The sequence below is a fragment of the Diaporthe citri genome (genome assembly GCF_014595645.1).
Source record: "Diaporthe citri strain NFHF-8-4 chromosome Unknown scaffold_3, whole genome shotgun sequence".
In the NCBI taxonomy this organism is placed as follows: Eukaryota; Fungi; Ascomycota; class Sordariomycetes; order Diaporthales; family Diaporthaceae; genus Diaporthe; species Diaporthe citri.
Window position 1 is genome coordinate 2,311,923 of NW_025064848.1, and position 17,187 is coordinate 2,329,109.

General features: G+C 56.5%; 3 protein-coding genes across 3 annotated transcripts; 1 reads left to right on the forward strand and 2 right to left on the reverse strand.

The window, feature by feature from the left end:
* Positions 1-1,756: 1,756 nt before the first annotated feature.
* Positions 1,757-3,025, reverse strand: INS49_008243 (uncharacterized protein; the record flags this gene model as incomplete). The annotated part of the gene is made up of 1 exon (XM_043168988.1): positions 1,757-3,025. One exon carries the CDS (start codon positions 3,023-3,025, stop codon positions 1,757-1,759), a length of 1,269 nt encoding a protein of 422 aa, XP_043026668.1.
* A 7,525-nt stretch (positions 3,026-10,550) lies between these two features.
* INS49_008244 (uncharacterized protein) lies at positions 10,551-12,476 on the reverse strand (the record flags this gene model as incomplete). The annotated part of the gene is made up of 1 exon (XM_043168989.1): positions 10,551-12,476. The coding sequence occupies one exon, from the start codon at positions 12,474-12,476 to the stop codon at positions 10,551-10,553; it is 1,926 nt and encodes a 641-aa protein (XP_043026669.1).
* Positions 12,477-12,900: 424 nt separating this feature from the next.
* Positions 12,901-14,907, forward strand: INS49_008245 (uncharacterized protein; the record flags this gene model as incomplete). The annotated part of the gene is made up of 1 exon (XM_043168990.1): positions 12,901-14,907. The coding sequence occupies one exon, from the start codon at positions 12,901-12,903 to the stop codon at positions 14,905-14,907; it is 2,007 nt and encodes a 668-aa protein (XP_043026670.1).
* Between the last annotated feature and the right edge of the window lie 2,280 nt (positions 14,908-17,187).

The following is a 17,187-nucleotide window of genomic DNA, read 5'->3' on the forward strand; positions in this document are numbered from 1 at the left end:
GCGAGGCACATTTGATCGAACGGGGCTCCTTGTTCATAAAAACAATTCTTGTCCCTGGCCTCACGAGGAGCCCTTTACCACAATCTATGTGAATACGGCTTATCAACGCACCGGTGTTCCTATCGATCGAAGGGCAATCTGACCAAATTTGGAACTTGGGTATTCTCAGGCAATCTTTTAAGATGCCGCGTTCATGAATTCGCTTTCCGCCTTGTCTCTGTCGGTTTCGGTAACCTGCGGTACGTCGTCACACTGCGTCGAGGGTATTGTATGTAGTACACGTTGATGAGGAAGCCGTGTCAGAGTGCATCTCACCGATGAGCCCTGCTAGAGGTCCCTGAGGGCCAGTGGGTCGACTCGGCGTACGTTTGTTCTCATATGCCCCTGGCCCACGCAGGGAGCGTCAAAGCCACCCAAGTGCTATGCAGGACTTGATCAACAGAATGTGGAGATTCTGCCTAGGTGCATTACACACAATGGACGGATCCTCGCGCTGCTAGTCGTCGAAAGTGGCTTGGATCCCTAACGGGAGCTATAACGATCTTGGTAAAGTAAGCCTCTTGGCGACGACGACGACATACGATCTGCCGTTTGCAACTCTGAACAGCATGAGTAAATGTCGATCACTCCAACTTCGAGCTGGGGTGTCATCAAACACGTTAATGGAATACTGTGTTTGTACGAGATCATAAAGCGGCCAGTGTTTCGCTCGTAAAATTGCTTTGCCGAAGTCTGGAATTCATTCATATATAATAATGCGCTGTTGCTTGAGTGTTTTCATCATTCCAGGCTCGGCACTTTGCTTCCTACGACTACTAATTTCCCTTGCGGATGAAGTATTCTTGACCAGCGAGATGTGTCAACTATTTGTGAGTCTGGTGTTGAGACGTTAATGGTGTGCAATACGCTGCTTAGGCCGTGGAGCTAAGGTTATTATTATCTCGAGCTACGAAAAAGAGTATACGTCACGATGCATTATCTCTTGTTTAGACTTGACTGTATTGTTTCTCGACCAAGCTTGTTGAGCAAAGCGATGGATGCTCATGCTTTGTTTCCAGGCGTCGCGCATCTCGTACAAGCAACGCGCGATCAAGTAAGGAAGTTCCCTGTCTCCCGCTCATTTTCAGCTCTCGACTCTCCCCTTGCCGTTTGCTCCTGGCGCCCACTAATATGGGTATAGCTGCATTACTCCCGCGCTGTCGTGTGCATGCGGCTTTTTTGCAAAAACGTTCAGTATCGCCTCCCGTGGTATCATTGAGTTCCGTGTGTATAAATACCGTCAGCCGTGAACCATCTGCACCGCTGGTCTGTCCGTCGTATATGTACACAAAAGAGAAAGACATGTTGGTGTCATACCCACGCTCGAGGTGGGCAACTCCGCAAGACCCCAACGGTCTGCGGGCGCCATCCAACTGCGACCACTTTTGTTTTGGACCATTCGTCGCCTCATGGGCTCCGAGTTCGCCCGCGTGTATAGAATAAAACAGAAAACAAGTAAAAGATCAAATTTCGAACGCCGGGTTGCTATGCGTGTTCGTGCAGCCGTCTAGTTTCCGTATCCCATGTTGCGCCGTGCCGATCAAAAGGAAAGGGATTCATGTTGGGTATATATCCGTGTCCCCAATCTGGCCGTCCGAGATGAGAATAGATGAAATGGAACCCGAAAAAAAAATGTACAATTAGAATAGATCGCCATGATCACTGTGGCCGTCGACAGATCCGAGCCAGCTAGTCTTGTGGCCGGTTTTGGAGCAGGCTAATGCTGCAGTGGCCGTTGTTGGTAGTAAGAAGCCTCCTGCTCAGCGCGACTCGTATCTGCGGCGACCATAGCAAGGGCTTCGAGGCCGCTGCTAGGTGTCCTCGAGGCGACAGGCCTGGCCCAGCGCTCAGCGGACAAGGTCGGAGACATCAGAGTAGAGCCAATGCTCGGCGACATCAGAGGCGGTGTGTCGCGCGGGAGCGAGAATCGGCTGACACTGCTTCTGCTCGAAGAAGACTGGCGTCGGATCGCTGCAAGGGACGGCCGGCGGGTCTGTCGGGTCGAGGCCCTCGGCTTATCCTTCTTGTGGGTCTCGAGGTGCTGCTTCATGTTGTCGGAGCGGGTGAACCTCCTGTTGCAGCCCGGCCAGGAGCACGGAACAGTCTTCTCGGCAGTGTGGATCTTGGCGTGCCGTGAAGCATGGCCCGAGGTGGTGAAAGTCTTGTAGCAGCTGTACGTCTCCCTGAACTTGCAGGGGTAACGCTTGGGAGAGGTGCACGTCTTGCCCTTGGACCCCTTCTTGCCCGGGGAGGTGCTCTCGACCGACTCATCTTCTTCGTCGAGGTCCATGCAGTGGTCCTGTTCCAGTGACAACGGGGAAGGGGCCTGGTGCTTGAAGTCGTTGTGATGCTCGACGTTTCTCTGCATGGAGGTCTCAGCTCCGGCATCCAGCACGGACGCCGGGTAGTCCTCGCGCGCATCGAAGCTGCGGCGATAGTGATGCTCTTCCAGGCTTGAGGACGAGTGGTGCCGAAGCATGGCGTCATATGGATATGCTGCACTCGGGCTTGTTGCTGTTCGTGGACTGGGCAGACTGGCGAAGGATGAGATCGGGGGCAGAACCGGGCGAGCTTCTCCACGGTACGCGGGGCCCGAGGTAGTCTGTGCTTTTGACGCCGAGTGGAAGGTATCTGAGCTCGACAACCCCATGGTGTTTTGCGCCCAATTCCTGGGAGAAAGTTGCTCTTGATAAGTGCTGTTGGGGGTGATGGGGCTTGCGGGATCATTACTCGTCTGAGAGTCGTACGAGTCGGACCGCATGAGGTCTGGTGTGCTGGGGTGAGAATGCACACTCTCCATGTGGGGTGCAGCCGAGGCGTATGAGCCGTGACTTCGCATGCTGTGCGAGATCAGCGACGAGCCGAATGACGGTCCCTGCGAGTGAAGGCCAGTCTTCTGGGAGGTGTGCGGCTCATATTCGGGCTCATGGGGATCATGTAGGATAGAGATCACGCGTCCCGAGGCGTCACGGTGAGTTGACGGCATGGTGAGTTTGGTCGAGGGGGCTGACTGGGGCTGGCGGCACGGCGGCAGCTATGGCATGTCAATTGATACGGTCCGACGGCTGGTCGGGGTCCTCATGAGGGCAGAAGTAAGTAACATAAACATACATTGTGGTCCGGTGAGGTATTCGTGGTAGGCTGGAGTGTTCACAGGAGAGGGCAGTCGTGTAGTGGTACCATGAGGGTGTAGGGAGGGGAGGACGGGTGAACTGATGAAATGGACGGCAGTGTTCCTTTTTGAAAGACGATGTGGGTGGGCGCAGACTCCAGGCGGTACCCAGACCAGCCCGGGATCCCTGATCGGTTTTAGAGTTCTCTGCGAGGGGTCTCGATGTAGCACAAGTCCATGCGCGGGGTCTTGTTGCAGGAGAAGGGGTCTGCCTGTGAAATCGAGAAGTGACGGCCACGGTGGGAAAAATCAGGAAACCGGATGGGCTTTCTGTGCTCTCGTCATACCCCCCTGGACAGGCACCGCGCGACATGGGTGACCCCTCTTGGCGCAGGCTCTTCGAGGGGGCTCGGAGCCCACAAAGGGCTATCCCTGCCCTCCCTGCTGCGGGCCCTGAGGGACCACCCACACGGCGAGGTACCTCCAAGACCCCGTCCCGAAGTACCTAGACCGCATTGCCAGACAGGGCCTGGTGACAGGAGACGTTGCATCCACACGAGCCCTCCGCGAGTCCCAGATCGCGATCTGAGAGACCCAGACACTGGCACATTTAGTCAAAGGTAAAATTTATCAGTCCCGCCAGTGAAATCCCCTCCACGGGTCACCGACAAAAGTCGGGATTGCGCTCGCGTCGAGAAGACACAACGGTAATCCCAAACGAGGCCATTCAAGAGAGCTTGTCCATCCCAGAGAAGTCTTGCGAGAATAGTAAACGCTTCGCTCTTGGGAGTCGTGTTCGTGATACATGGCATGCAGTGTGGTGGTTCCTTCGCCTTCGGCACACAGGCTTCGCGCCTACTCGCATCGGAAACTGGGAGGTCAAGCCCGTAGACCTGCTCGCTCCCCTACAATCCTTCCTGAGATGAGTTGGCAAACGAGGTTCTCTCCGAGTCTTTGTTGACAGAAAATATGCTTTTACGGAGCATCCTGTCCGTTCCTAGTCGCCCAAGGGTCCTACGGCTGCCCGGTGCCCGAGCACGGCGCGGACGGGCACGCGGCTGAGCACCAAACATGCTGATCCTAACTTCACCCTCGAGTCGCTTCTGACACATGACCTCTGCGTTGCCTTCCCTGAGGGGTAAGCTGCCCGGCCTCCAGCAGGTTCGCACGGCTGAGCATCAGCGGCAGGGCGATGCCCGGAATGTTTGCTATCGAGTCCGCCCGGGCGGATGACTACTGTGTAGTACGACCAACGGGTCAAACTCGCTCTATCTTGTTGATCGCCCGGCAACGAGCTTCATCCCCATCAGCAGCTGCGCTGGATGCAGCCTGGGGTTGACCTCCACTGCTGCGCTCAACAGCCTATGAGACTCAGCCGCGCAGGCGGACCCAAAACTCCTGGGGAAGATCCTCCCGCTGTCGCAACCGGTCACCTCGGCCATCTTGCGGGCTGCTCAGACGTTGACACGCGTGGGCCTCATTTATTAGGGGCCCAGTACCACACTGGATATTCCTGCATGAATCTGGGGGCAATGGGGCTCCTCCATGCTGTGAGAATTTAAGAACAATGACGTCGAGTACCGCCCTGGGTTCTTTGGACCTCTTCTGCACCCAGCTGTGCTAGCAAGGCCGGCTGGCTGACGCCCGCAAGGGACGGAAATGGCCGCGAACAAGTTTACCCGGGGGCCCGGAAGCATTCGACATGCTCTGGCCTGCTTGGGATGGTGCTTATTTTTCAATGGGAAAACCCTGGCGTGTGTCATGATGCTATCTATGGCTCGGCTCTTTTCAGTCTCACGACCAGGAATGGAATGGGTAATTTGATCGCTGGGATGGTATTCTTCGGCATTAGCACCTGGCCGTACTGCCGCCGTGGTAGGAAGGACAATCTTTTCGTCGCGCAGGGTTTGCAGGGTCGCGCTGGATGATCAGGGACCGGCCCAAGAGAATGCATGTCCGGGTTGAGGACAGGCCATCTGGGTAGGGCTGCAACGCCAAAATGACAATCCACATCCGGACCATCAGCTTTCCAATAGGGTGTTATCTCGACCAGTGCATACCCACTGGAAGCGGTTTTTGCGCAGTACTTCGCATTTGTCACACATCCGCGCGAGAGCTCGGTAGCAGTTGTCGATGTGGGCATCTGGGACGGCTGATGGCACAATCTTTGCAGTGGAAACCAGGTTTCCGACGCCCGGAACCTGTCATATTGACTCCAGCGCGAAGGACTTGAATCTGGCATCACGATCGCCGATTCATCGTGACAGCCTCATCGTTGGGCGACAAGGGCAGATTTTGCCGTGCTACCCGTCACCCCGTTTCAGTGCTGGACGCCTCGCCCGTCGCGTGGCTCGGCCGGGTGTGCGAGTAAGTACCCTGGGTACCTCGAGGGCCAGAGGCGACAAAAAAGTAGGAAAAAGCTGTCAGCCAATAATCGGGCTTTCTGGAAATTTGAGCCGCGATCCTCCAGCCCGCCGACATGGACAGCTAATAGCGACAAGGGGGTCGGAGGTCAGTACTTGTGAGTAAGTAGCGTCACTTGCATTAGGGTCCTTGCCTTGGGCTCCACCGCGGCCAAGCTCTCTCGACAACTCGACTCACGGCAAGACGATGTCGACTGATGGATGACAACAGGGTCATCCGGAATCCGTCGTTGATGCATACCATGCTGCAGGATGGTCGTGCCATCCCGTAACAGACTCCCGTGGATGAAGTTTAGCTCTTGCGGGAGGAGATTCGTGGGCGAATGACACCGTCCCGAGCAGGGAACTCCTGCATTCTGCGAAAGTAAAATGCGTCTATTTCCCCTCTCCGAGCCACCCCTCTTTGCGCATGCGCATTCGCAAGTTTCCCATCATCGAAAGTAGGGTTTTCTTCTGGAATCCGGGAGCAAACAAAGATCAGCAAGGCGTCCCGGTGCGCACACTGGGATCAGCATCGCAGAGACACATGCACGCGCCGCGTTTTTAGATGAGTACTCTCAGGAAACACGAGCTAGTCTTGAAAAGCGATGATATCGTAGCGCTTGCATCGCAATGCTTGCTGCACCGCGATCCGTCAGATGTGTAACCGACCGGTTGACGATCCGGATCGGTATGTCGCGCTCCAGCTGGCCACGCCATGTTCCAGTCCGCGCAAGCATAAAGGGGACCTGATGAATATTTACCGGCAGGTGGGCAACTTGCGTATAGTAGCTAGATCTGTGATGGGTATGCATCGCTATCTACGCAGCGCCCTCATGCCAGAAAGAAACTGTCTTCAGGGTGCCGATTGTACCCTTGTCGCGCTGCCGAGGGGATTCGACAACCTCCTTTTTTCCTCCTCCTATGCCCTGCTGGATAGCCTCCTTTTTGCGATCTGAACGACTTGGTAGTGATCTCTTCGCCTGTTACAGAAGCACGTTTTGCATGATGTTCTGCCTTGGAAATAGAATGAGTAGACCAGAGACTAGGGCGATGGAGGAAGCTAAACATTTATTGGTCTAGCGGTTTTGTTTTGGTGTCGGTGTCGGAGTGTTCCCAGCGCTTCGGGCCAACCTAGCTGGACCCACGCGACCTTGGGGGACAGCTGCGCGTTTCGTCTGGGCGGTGTTCCTTGGAATAGTTCCGCGAGCTTCCAAGGAAAGTGGTGACATAGCCCGTTGACGGGGCCCTGAGGCGGTGGGCAGACACAGGCACTGCGAGGCTGCGAGTACTTTGAGCCTGGAGGGTCGCCGTACTGGCTGTGTGCGCTGTGTTTTCAGGGTCCCAGGATTGCAGTAAGATTCGGGAGACTGATCGAGAGTTCAGGTGAGGATCGGCTTTCCGCTGGCGCCGAGACAGGGCCCACCCCGAACACGTGTGGGGCTCTTGTTCTGGGGTGGAGCTCGGCCAGCTAGTGTGGCACCCCCAGGCCTGACCTTGCATCGCTGCTGCCCGGGCTCAGGGACAGCTGACATGGAGCTCCATTCCAGCCTTTCTTTCTCACCTCTGGTAGAAGACCCTTTGAGCCGGCGGTGTGCGGCAGCATCTTGCAACAGCACTGGACGTTGGCCTTGTCACGTGTGCGGTGAGGCAGCCAGCTGGCTCACACGGAGGCAGGCAGTCTCTCTGTGTCTGCCCGAGGACGCTATCGTCTGATGAGTCATCCTCTCGGTGTGGATGGATGCTGAGGTGCCGGGTGAGGACCCTTTTTGAGCTCGGATAAGGACGTCAGTGTGCACTGCAGGTTCTGATGGGGCACATCCGTCGACAAGCCAAGGGGCCGGAGGAAATGGGATTCATTCAGTGAGGGTCGGACGAGCTGTCCCACAGTCGGGCTGTCACGGTCGGGCTGTCGGGGTGAGGGCCTGGCCCAGCCTGAGCCTGGCTGAGGGGACCCAGGCGTGCAGGCAGCTGGCAGCTGGCAGCTGGCAGGGCGCAGGGCAAGGCAGCAAGGGGAGCAGGGGCAGGCACATGGATATGTGATCCGGGTGGGGGAGGTGGGTGGACCCCTAAAACTGCAAGCTGGGGTCCATCGGGAATGTAGGGGTCCTTCGTGTCTGGGAGGGGTAGCCTGCGCGCGTGGCCGCCCGGATCGAGATCTCTCCCTTCTCTGCCTGTGAGACTCGGACAGGTTGAGGAGCATTTGCTCCGACTAGACTTCTGGGCATTTCCTTTGCTGTTCGGTCAAGACTTGGGACTGTCTGTCTGTTGATGTTCATGCCATAACAAAGGAAAGGCCTCGGGCACCCTCTGTTCCTGCCGTTGCAAATATACATGCAGTCATCGCGATACTCCATACTGCAAAAAAGCAGTGACGTAACAAAACCAACCGATGCCCACTTACTCAGGTGTGTGTCTAGGTACCGTCCCGCCCGGACTGGCTGTGCTGGTACCAAGGGGCTGCTTCCCACTAGCTGCGCGTACCACAATCTCTACATCCGTAGACACATGGCCAGTCTACTGCAGCAGGTACCCAGGTCTTTAGACTATCTACATAGACTACCTAGGTACCTAGGTACCTAGTCTGGAGATTGCCGTGCTGCTGAGCTGCCGCTACATTCCCTTTAGGAGTACTCTTGCTATGCTCTGTCCCCGCAAAGACATCGAACTTACAGTTGCTCCTGTCACAACCCACGGCGACGCCCCTAACAAGCTCGGATTCGACGGAGGTATCGAGCTCGTTGTGGAGGCTCCAGATTACAACCCCTAGGTTGACGTATACGGCCGGTCCAGACCGTCGACCTGGGGCAATTAAGGTTCGGTGCTAAGCTGGGACTGGCGGCTACTTGTCTCTCGAACTCGAGGTGGAGGAGGCCCAACCACAAGGAAGCCTGAGCCGATGGAGAATGATGAGACGACGTGGACTAATCAGCCCGGCCACACAGCACAGCCAGAGGGCCCAAGACCAACATGCCGACGACACGAGGTAGTGGGTAGTTTGAACACCAAGCCAAGGGGGCCATACCGTGCCACAGTAAGCCCAGGAGCCCTGGTCCGAGGTATGGTGTAAGCACACACTCAGACACTCCAGACACTCACACGAGCATTCCGGATATCTCGGAGGGGATCACCCTACAAAGAGGGGTCATCTCACCGGCGGTCTCAACAGGACGTGAACCCTTAGCCAGAACAGGAGGGCTCGGTCACCAACCAGCAGCTGGGCCATCAAGTCGAAACAGCTGCGGAGTAACAGTACCATGACAACAGCATCTTGGGTTTCATCACCTCGACGGCCCTTGGCGGCCGCCTTGCGAGTGGTCAACAAGATTCCCGAGCCTTGGAAGTGATATGATATTCCTTCCTCGACTCGAGACAGGATTCTGATTTTACGCTTGTCCAGTCGGCGAATAGGGTCTTCAAACCAATATTCCAGCGCCGTGAATAACTGGCAGACTAGTCCTTAGACTCGACATACGGTATCGTCCCGCCACGTACTACCCTACCCCAACAAAGTCCTGGCACACCACGCGCAGGTGCATGCAGGTTAACAGTGCATGTCTCTGGCCAGACCGGTCGCAGACCATGCAAAAGAGCATTTTGGCCCATGCAGGGCCCAAGGACCCTGAGGCAAACAGGTTTCCTAGGTGAAATGTGTAGGAATGAGCTTCCTGTTATGTGGAGCCTTCTGATACGCCGCGGTTCGTGTATCTGTGTTCGCGAGCGCGGCCAAGAGTGACGGGCGAACTCACTCATGATGCCGTCATTGTCAAGTCAACCATGTCAGTCATGTCAATCAAATGTGTGCCTACGCACACAGGATCATCACTCGTGTTTGGCCGACAGTTTGTGACAGAAAAAAAAAATTCAGAACCCACGATGCACCATTCCCCACCAGAAAGGCGACGAGCGAGGGGCGAAAATACAAGGAGCAACGACAACAAAAAAAAGAGTAGACAGTGCGCCGGCGATCAGCCCACTACTGAAGGCCTGCCAGCCTGGGCGAAGATGGGATTCTGAAGAAATCCCCATCCTAGGCTTTCATGAAAGCAAGATTTCCCCATCACAAAGCCGGATGTTGGCGTTGCAGTAGCGGGGTTTGTACCCAGGGTCTCGCAGTCCCAGACTCCCCGCCCCCGGGGATCGCAACACATGTGTTGCGTATGTTCATTTCGCCACATTCCTGTCATGAATATTTCAGGAGATCATCATAACAGCAACGACAACCTATTTTGCCACTAATTCTTTCCAATGGAAAGCCTGCCGAGCCCGCTTGAATCCTGCCCGCCCTCCCGGCATTCCGCGTCCGGGAGAGCGGCGGCGAGTGATTGTCCTTTTTTTTCTCTTTCTTGCTGCAGCCCCCTAGGTGCCCATAAGTCATCACGAGAAGAAGCCGAGCGCAAGCTCTAGCGTGGCCGTGCAGGCAAGCTTGGGGGAGGAAGCTTTCCGAAGCGGGGTTGAGAGGTTTGGGAGGGACGATTCAACAAGCTTGGTGTGTCAGGTTGTGGCTGTTGACGACTACGGCCGAGCTGTCCTTGGGGTCATTGTCAACTTGCACATGTGAACACTGGGCTTGGTTCATCGATATCTTCACATTTCCATGTCAGGCAAGACACTCTCCCGCGGGAGATTTCCTCAAGAAAGGTCTTCTCACGGGAGGTCTTACGGGAAGCTGTCCACATGGGCGCCCAACAGATTGGACCACAAGTAGTCACCTCACAGTGAAGAACGCGCTGGTCGAGTCTTGCGCCGACGTTTGAGATCCGTGCGAGCTGTGTTGGCTGATGGGCTGCTGCATGGTTCCGCGATGCTTTTCCCCAACACACTAATCAGCTTACTGGTTGGGGTCTCGTATCAAGTAAACCCTATTTTGCTCCTCAGATGCCGACTGGAGCCAGCGCGATAGCTACCCTTTGTCCTCTATTCGCCCATGCCTGTGGCGTCGCCTGTGCAGGCGTTAGACGCGACGCCTCCGCCGGAATGTCTGCTCCGATGCCGCCTCACCTCTTCGTCGCACCTGTGTCAACCCGCTTGGAAGCTGGCAGGGCCGGCTTCTTGAAGACACCATCACTGCTCGTCTTGCTGCTGTCACCGCCGACCTGTGTGAATGTGCCGCCCTTGAACCATCGATCTTGCTCGGCCTCCCGTTTCCTCTTCAACTCCGCCTGAACCTTTGGATCCACCAGCTCCAGGCCTTGAACGGGCGTGAAGTTGAGCGATGACATGGTTCCACCACCGCCCACCGTAGTCCCGACACCAGATGTCCGTAGACCATTGCCGCGCAGATCGAGGCCACCGGGTGTCTGGCCGAACCCTTTGAGCGACGAGGCCGCCCCGCCCGTGACCGAGCTCGCGAGGCCGCCCCAGCCCTTGTTCTTCGCGCTGAGCTTCGCGCGGGTGCGCGCGTCGATCTGTGTCCCACGCACCCGGCCGGTGTCTGTTTGTCCGATCATGCCCATGCCTACAGTGGAGTCTCCCGCACCGTAGCCTGCTTCCTTCTCCTCCTTGCCAAAGGCCACACGGTTCTGCGCCTTGCGCAGGTCGGTCATGGCTGTGGCCTCCTTGGCCTTCCGTGCGCGCCGTCCTCCTCGCTTCCGACTCGGCTTGTCGTCCGGCACAGGCAAGGCGCGCTGTCCCTTGCTCAGGGGCTTCTCTTGCAGCTTGTCGAGCCGCTCCAGGCAGTGCTGCTTAAAGTCTTCGCCGGCGGAACCGTCCGGGCTGGAGTGTGCACAGTCCACCCTGGCGGCAAGGACGACCTTTGCGGATACTATTCGCATGGCCTGTCTCTTCATGTCGCTTGGTACACTGCGGATGATTGGAGAATGATAAAGAAAGCCCTGCTGGCGGACACCGACATTTGTAGCCATTCCGCTGCTTTGTTGCTTCTTGGATCCCCAAGCAGAGATATTGCAAGCGGGTGTCTTAGCCAGTCCGGTCAAGCCCCCAGCTCCGTTCAAAAGCTGCGCGGCTGTGAGAGACTCAACGAGAGCGGTCAGGTTTGGTGCGAATATGTTCATGCGTGATTGCACGTATTCCGTCAAGGTCCTCTTTGCCTTGTCCAGGTCCACAACCATCTTGCAAGCCCTCATCACCCGGCTGAGCTCGGCCTCCGACATCTCTTGGCCGTTTGTTCTCGTTGCCTCCAGTGTCACAATCATGAGAGAGGGACCGTCAAGTACCTCCTTCAACGTAGAGTTCAAGATGTTGTTCTTGGACGTTTCCAAGGTCTTGACGTTGTCTGGATCCAGGGGGCCATTTCCCAAAATCGCAACGACCCTCGCATACTCAAGGGGATTCGTGATTAACGTCTCGAGCTCGGGGAACCGTACCGAGTAGTGATCGCGGATGTATTTGTGTACGAGGACAATCTCGCTGTCGATAGATGTGGACAGTTGGTTCGACTCGGTCAGGAGGTTGTATTCGGGGTGGTCCTCGATGTTGCCGATACTAGCATCTCGTGCCTCTGGTGGTTGCGCTTGGTAATATTCGATTTTCTGCAGGGTCGGACGCAAATAGTCAGGGCTAATGTCCAGGGATAAAGATGTAAACACTTCACGATGTCTTGAACAAGTAGTAGAGGGCGGAGGGTGCCTCAACGGCGTGCTACTAACCTCAAGAACGGGCTCCAAGGTCTTCATGAGACCAGCAACATGCCGCACGTCGTTGACGTCCTTCAGCTGCATCTTTTCAACCCTTGCCTTGGCCTCCTCGGGGTCTTCTGGGACTTGTTTGCTGCTGTCGACGCCACCCATCTCCTCATCGTCCTCGTCGGCTCCTTCGTCCAAGTCCATATCGCCATTTCCGTGCGCCTCTTTTGAAGCCTCGCCATCGTCAGCTCCTAGGAAGTGGTCCTCGTTCGGGGCGTCGCCGGGCTCTGAGCCCGAGTCCTCGAAGTCCTGGAGCAGCTCGTCCACGAGCGTAGACATCTTGCCCGTTTGTCTATCAGTCGAACGGAGTTTTGTAATGCAAGACTGTGGCTGTATATGAATCGCCACGCGGTTTTGTGGTTGCGCAAGGAAGGAATGTGACGAATTGAGAAGGAGTTATTGATATCAGAAGCTCTTTGTCAAGGCAACGATGCAGGAAGGTTGGAAAAAGTTGGTGGTCCGTGCGAGCTCACGGCCTTAGCGCAGCTGCAGTGACCAGGCAAGCTTAGCGGCGTCTGGGGGCGATGAAAATAAACGATTCAAGTACTTGAGAGCAACCTCACACCTACTAGCCCATTATATTGCGATTTCGAGCCCAAACACATCAGGGCCAACCCCAACATTCTGACCGCCGTTTCAGTCAGTCTCAGGTCTCCTCGGCTCATCTCAGTCACCGTCACCTGGTCCTACTTGCTCGCCCACAATGGAGTCCTCACGCGGTCCCCCCCGTGTGAAGAACAAGGGAGCTGCGCCCATCCAGATCAGCGCGGAGCAGCTCCTGCGCGAGGCCGTCGACAGGCAGGAGGGCGGGCTCGACAAGCCGGAGCAGCGTTTCGCGGACCTCGAGGAGCTGAAGGAGTTCCAGGGCCGCAAGCGCCGCGAGTATGAGGACTACATCCGCCGCAACAGCCAGTCCCTCAAGAACTGGACCCAGTACACCGACTTTGAGATCCAGTACAAGGAGTTTGCCCGCGCGCGGTCCGTCTTTGAGCGCGCCCTGGATGTGCTCCCCACCAACCCGGCGCTATGGATGCGGTACATTGATTTCGAGATCAAGGAGCGCAACATCCAGCATGCGCGGAACCTACTTGACCGCGCGGTAACGTTGTTGCCCCGCGTGGACAAGATGTGGTACAAGTATGTCTTCGTCCAGGAAGGGTTGGGCGACATCCCAGGATGTCGGCAGGTCTTTGAGAGGTGGATGACTTGGCAGCCGGATGAGCGGGCTTGGAGCGCCTACATCCACTTTGAGAGGCGATATCAGGAGTTCGACAATGCGCGGAACATCCTGCAGCGATTCGTCCTTGTTCATCCTGAGCCGCGGAACTTTTTGAAATGGGCCAAATTCGAAGAGGAGTTCGGGACGAGTGACCTGGTGAGGGAGGTTTTCCAGACCGCGATCGAGTCATTAGGGGACGAGTTCGTGGACGAACGATTATTCATTGCCTTTGCAAGGTACGAGGCAAAACTCAAGGAGTACGACCGGGCCAGGGCCATCTTCAAGTTCGCGTTGGACAACCTGCCACGGTCAAGGTCTATGAAGCTCCACGCAGAGTACACCGTGTTCGAGAAGCAATTTGGCGACCGGGACGGCGTTGAGGATGTTATCCTCTCCAAGAGAAGGAGACTTTACGAGGAGCAGGTGAAGGAGAACGCCAAGAACTACGACACATGGATCGATTACGCAAATTTGGAACAGGCATCCGGCAACGTCGACAGGGTACGGGAAGTCTACGAAAAGGCAGTCGCCCAGGTTCCACCAGCACAGGAGAAGCGACTGTGGAGGCGCTACATTTACCTGTGGATCTTCTACGCCATATACGAGGAGATGGAGGCCCAAGATATCGAGCGAGCGCGACAGGTCTACGACGCATGCCTGAATTTGATCCCGCACAAGAAGTTCACGTTCGCCAAGGTGTGGCTGCTGAAAGCCCAGTTCGAGATCCGCCAGGGCAACCTCACCTTGGCGCGCAAGACGCTCGGGCGGGCGATCGGGATGTGCCCTAAGGACTCGTTGTTCAAAGGGTATGTGGCGCTGGAGCAGAAGCTCTACGAGTTCACGCGGTGCCGGATGCTGTACGAGAAGCACGTGTCGTACAACGCATCCAACTGCCAGACCTGGATCGACTGGGCGCAGCTGGAGCGCGCGCTGGGCGACCTGGACCGGGCGCGGGCCATCTTCGAGCTGGGCATCGACCAGCCGGTTCTGGACATGCCGGAGATGGTGTGGAAGAAGTACATCGACTTCGAGGAGGAGGAGGGCGAGTTCGAGCGGGCACGGGCGCTGTACGAGCGGCTGCTCGAGAAGGCGGACCACCCCAAGGTGTGGATCAGCTACGCGCAGTTCGAGCTGGGGGCGCCGGACGAAGGAGAGGGCGAGGGGGCACCGGAGGAGGAGGACCAGGGCGTGTCGGAGGAGGCCAAGGGCCGCACGCGCAAGGTGTTCGAGCGGGCGCTCAAGAGCATGCGGGAGAGGAAGGCGGAGCGTGTGACGCTGCTCAACGCGTGGCTCGCGTTCGAGAGGGAGCAAGGCTCGGCGGAGGACGTGGAGAAGGTGGAGAAGCAGATGCCGCGCAAGGTCAGGAAGACGAGGAAGAACGAGGACGGCGAGATGGAGGAGTACATCGACTACGTGTTCCCCGTGGACGAGCAGCAGCCGGCAGATATCTCCAACCTGTTGGCCATGGCACAAGCGTGGAAGCAGAATTGAGTCCAAGGGGGTTCTCTACTAATATGGACGAAACGAATCACATTTTATCCATTCCTCGAGTGGTTTCAATACACTCGGCCAATGTTGTAGTAGGCTCGGAGGAGGTGCTTGGGCCCGAGACTCGGGGGTTAGGCAGAGCTCCTGGGTCAGACATGTTCCGGTTGAAGCAGCCACTGCCCAACAAGGCTGTTGAGGAGCGTATGGCACATGGTATCGTATCTGTCCAGTTCTCTTGTCATTGCATAAGCCCACTACAGCATCTGAACGTGTGCCTACCGCAGCTTACATGTAATGCCGAGGAGGCCAGCCGGGTCTTGCTGTCTGCCCACCTGCCCTGTCGGTACCTGACCTCTCCAAACCCGACGAGCCAACCAAGTCGACCTACCAGCCACCAGTCACAGAGCCCCCTCGTCGGCCCGAGTCCTGGTACCCGTTGTGGATGGCATGACAGACAGGGAGGGGATGGAGGGAGCCACAGGCCAGGCGCGCCCATTTCTGCACGGTGATGTCATGGGCGTGACCGCAAATGCCAAGCTGGGAACTCCCGTATTCCCGCCCTTCCGCCTCCTTGGTTCCCGGGCGAGCGAAGGTTGAAGGTGCCAGCCGGGGTGGATTTCGGCTGTCCCGCTGGGGCGGGAAGAATGGTTATTACTGTGCACACACAGCCCGCCCCCCAAAAGAAGCCTCAGTCTGGCGGCCCGCAGTGTCGTCTGAAAAGTTCAGGCGGCCATGGCTCGGGGATCCAGACTTCTGCCCCCCTCTCCCGACACGACCACCCGCTCGCTGGGCTCGAAATGGTCATGTGCTCCCTGAAGCCCAAGCCCCCCTCACGCCGCTTGACACAACAGCAACCCCAATTCAGTAGACTGGCCGCCGGCGCGTTGTCGCATTGGCTAGACTGCATTGGCTCGCGGTACCTGTCTTGACATCACAGAGCTCGGTAGTCAGACGTGAAAAGACATTAGAAACAGCTTCTGTCACGCACAGGCGATTTTGCCTGTGTCTCTATTGCCACATGTCCTGAGTGTCGTGAAATCGTGCATTTGACTGCTATGGAGCTTTCTTGATATCGTAAGACAAAGGGAAAGGCAAAAGTAAAGGAAAAGAAAAAGGTCATCAACTTGTGTAGTCGTCATCTCGTCCTGTGCGTAGGCTAGCTAGCCCTTGCTTGTCGTGAGGTTCCCGTTCTCAATTCCAGAATGCTTGCCCCCCGGCCTAAAAAGCCCAACCAACCCAGATCGAACCCCCAAAAATATGCGGCATCCAAACTAACAGACGTGTCTCCCGGCCATTCGCCTCCCACGAAGCCCTTTTAGATCCCCGTTTTGAAACCCGCATCGACACCAATGCCACCCCTCCCCCCTTCGTGGGACCCCGGCCACTTTTTTTCGTGCACTGTTCCAGGGCCCGTTCGCCTTGTCGTTCGCTGATGAGGGTTCAAAAACACCGATCGTCCGATCTGTGGGTACGTGGGCTGCAGGTGATCGTCGTAGTCAGCCACCCGCTTCGCGTGTTCGCGTGTATTGTCTCGTCTGCTCGTTCTGAGGTTTGCGTGCGGCTCTCCTTGGCCCACTCGCTGTTCCTCCCGGCTGATCCGCTCGTGTGGCCGAATCCGAAGGAACGGTTGCACAAGCGCACACCAGGAGAAACAGGCTGGTGCCTAGAACTCCCGAATCCTCAGACATCCTTGACTCCACACGACGCGGGAGGGATCGTCTTTCTTAGCGGCGATTGCGCCGATCTATCACGAAATTGGGAGACCATCAGTAATTTGCACTGGAACGTTTTGTGTGGAAGGAGAGCAAATGAATTAGTGCTGAGCAGAAAGGGGCTGGAGCAAATGCCTGGGAAATCTATCTGATTCCTCCAAATGTACGCGAGATCTTTGGTGGTATCGGTGCTGTGTAATAATAATAATGTGTCTGCTGGTGTGGCGTGGGCATCATAAAACATGGGGTAAGGCAGCAGAGGCTCGGGCCATCCAGCCCAAGCTGTGGCTACCATCGCACTGCAGCGGAGGGAGTAAGGTCGTCGAGCCAACGGAGGAAGCCCATCGTGAAAGCACTTGACATCTCTCGGACCCTTCGTAAACATGTTCCAAATGATCTTTTAGCGCCTCCCGCTCGTCGCACACGTTCAAAAACTTTTGATCATCATAACAGTCGTAAGGGTATATTATTGCCTGTGAAACGTTGTGGGATGTGCGATGCCAGACTGGTAGAGTCGTACAGACAGACAGACGTATGACGTGGTGTGCAAAATGAGCCAGGCTGATCTGAT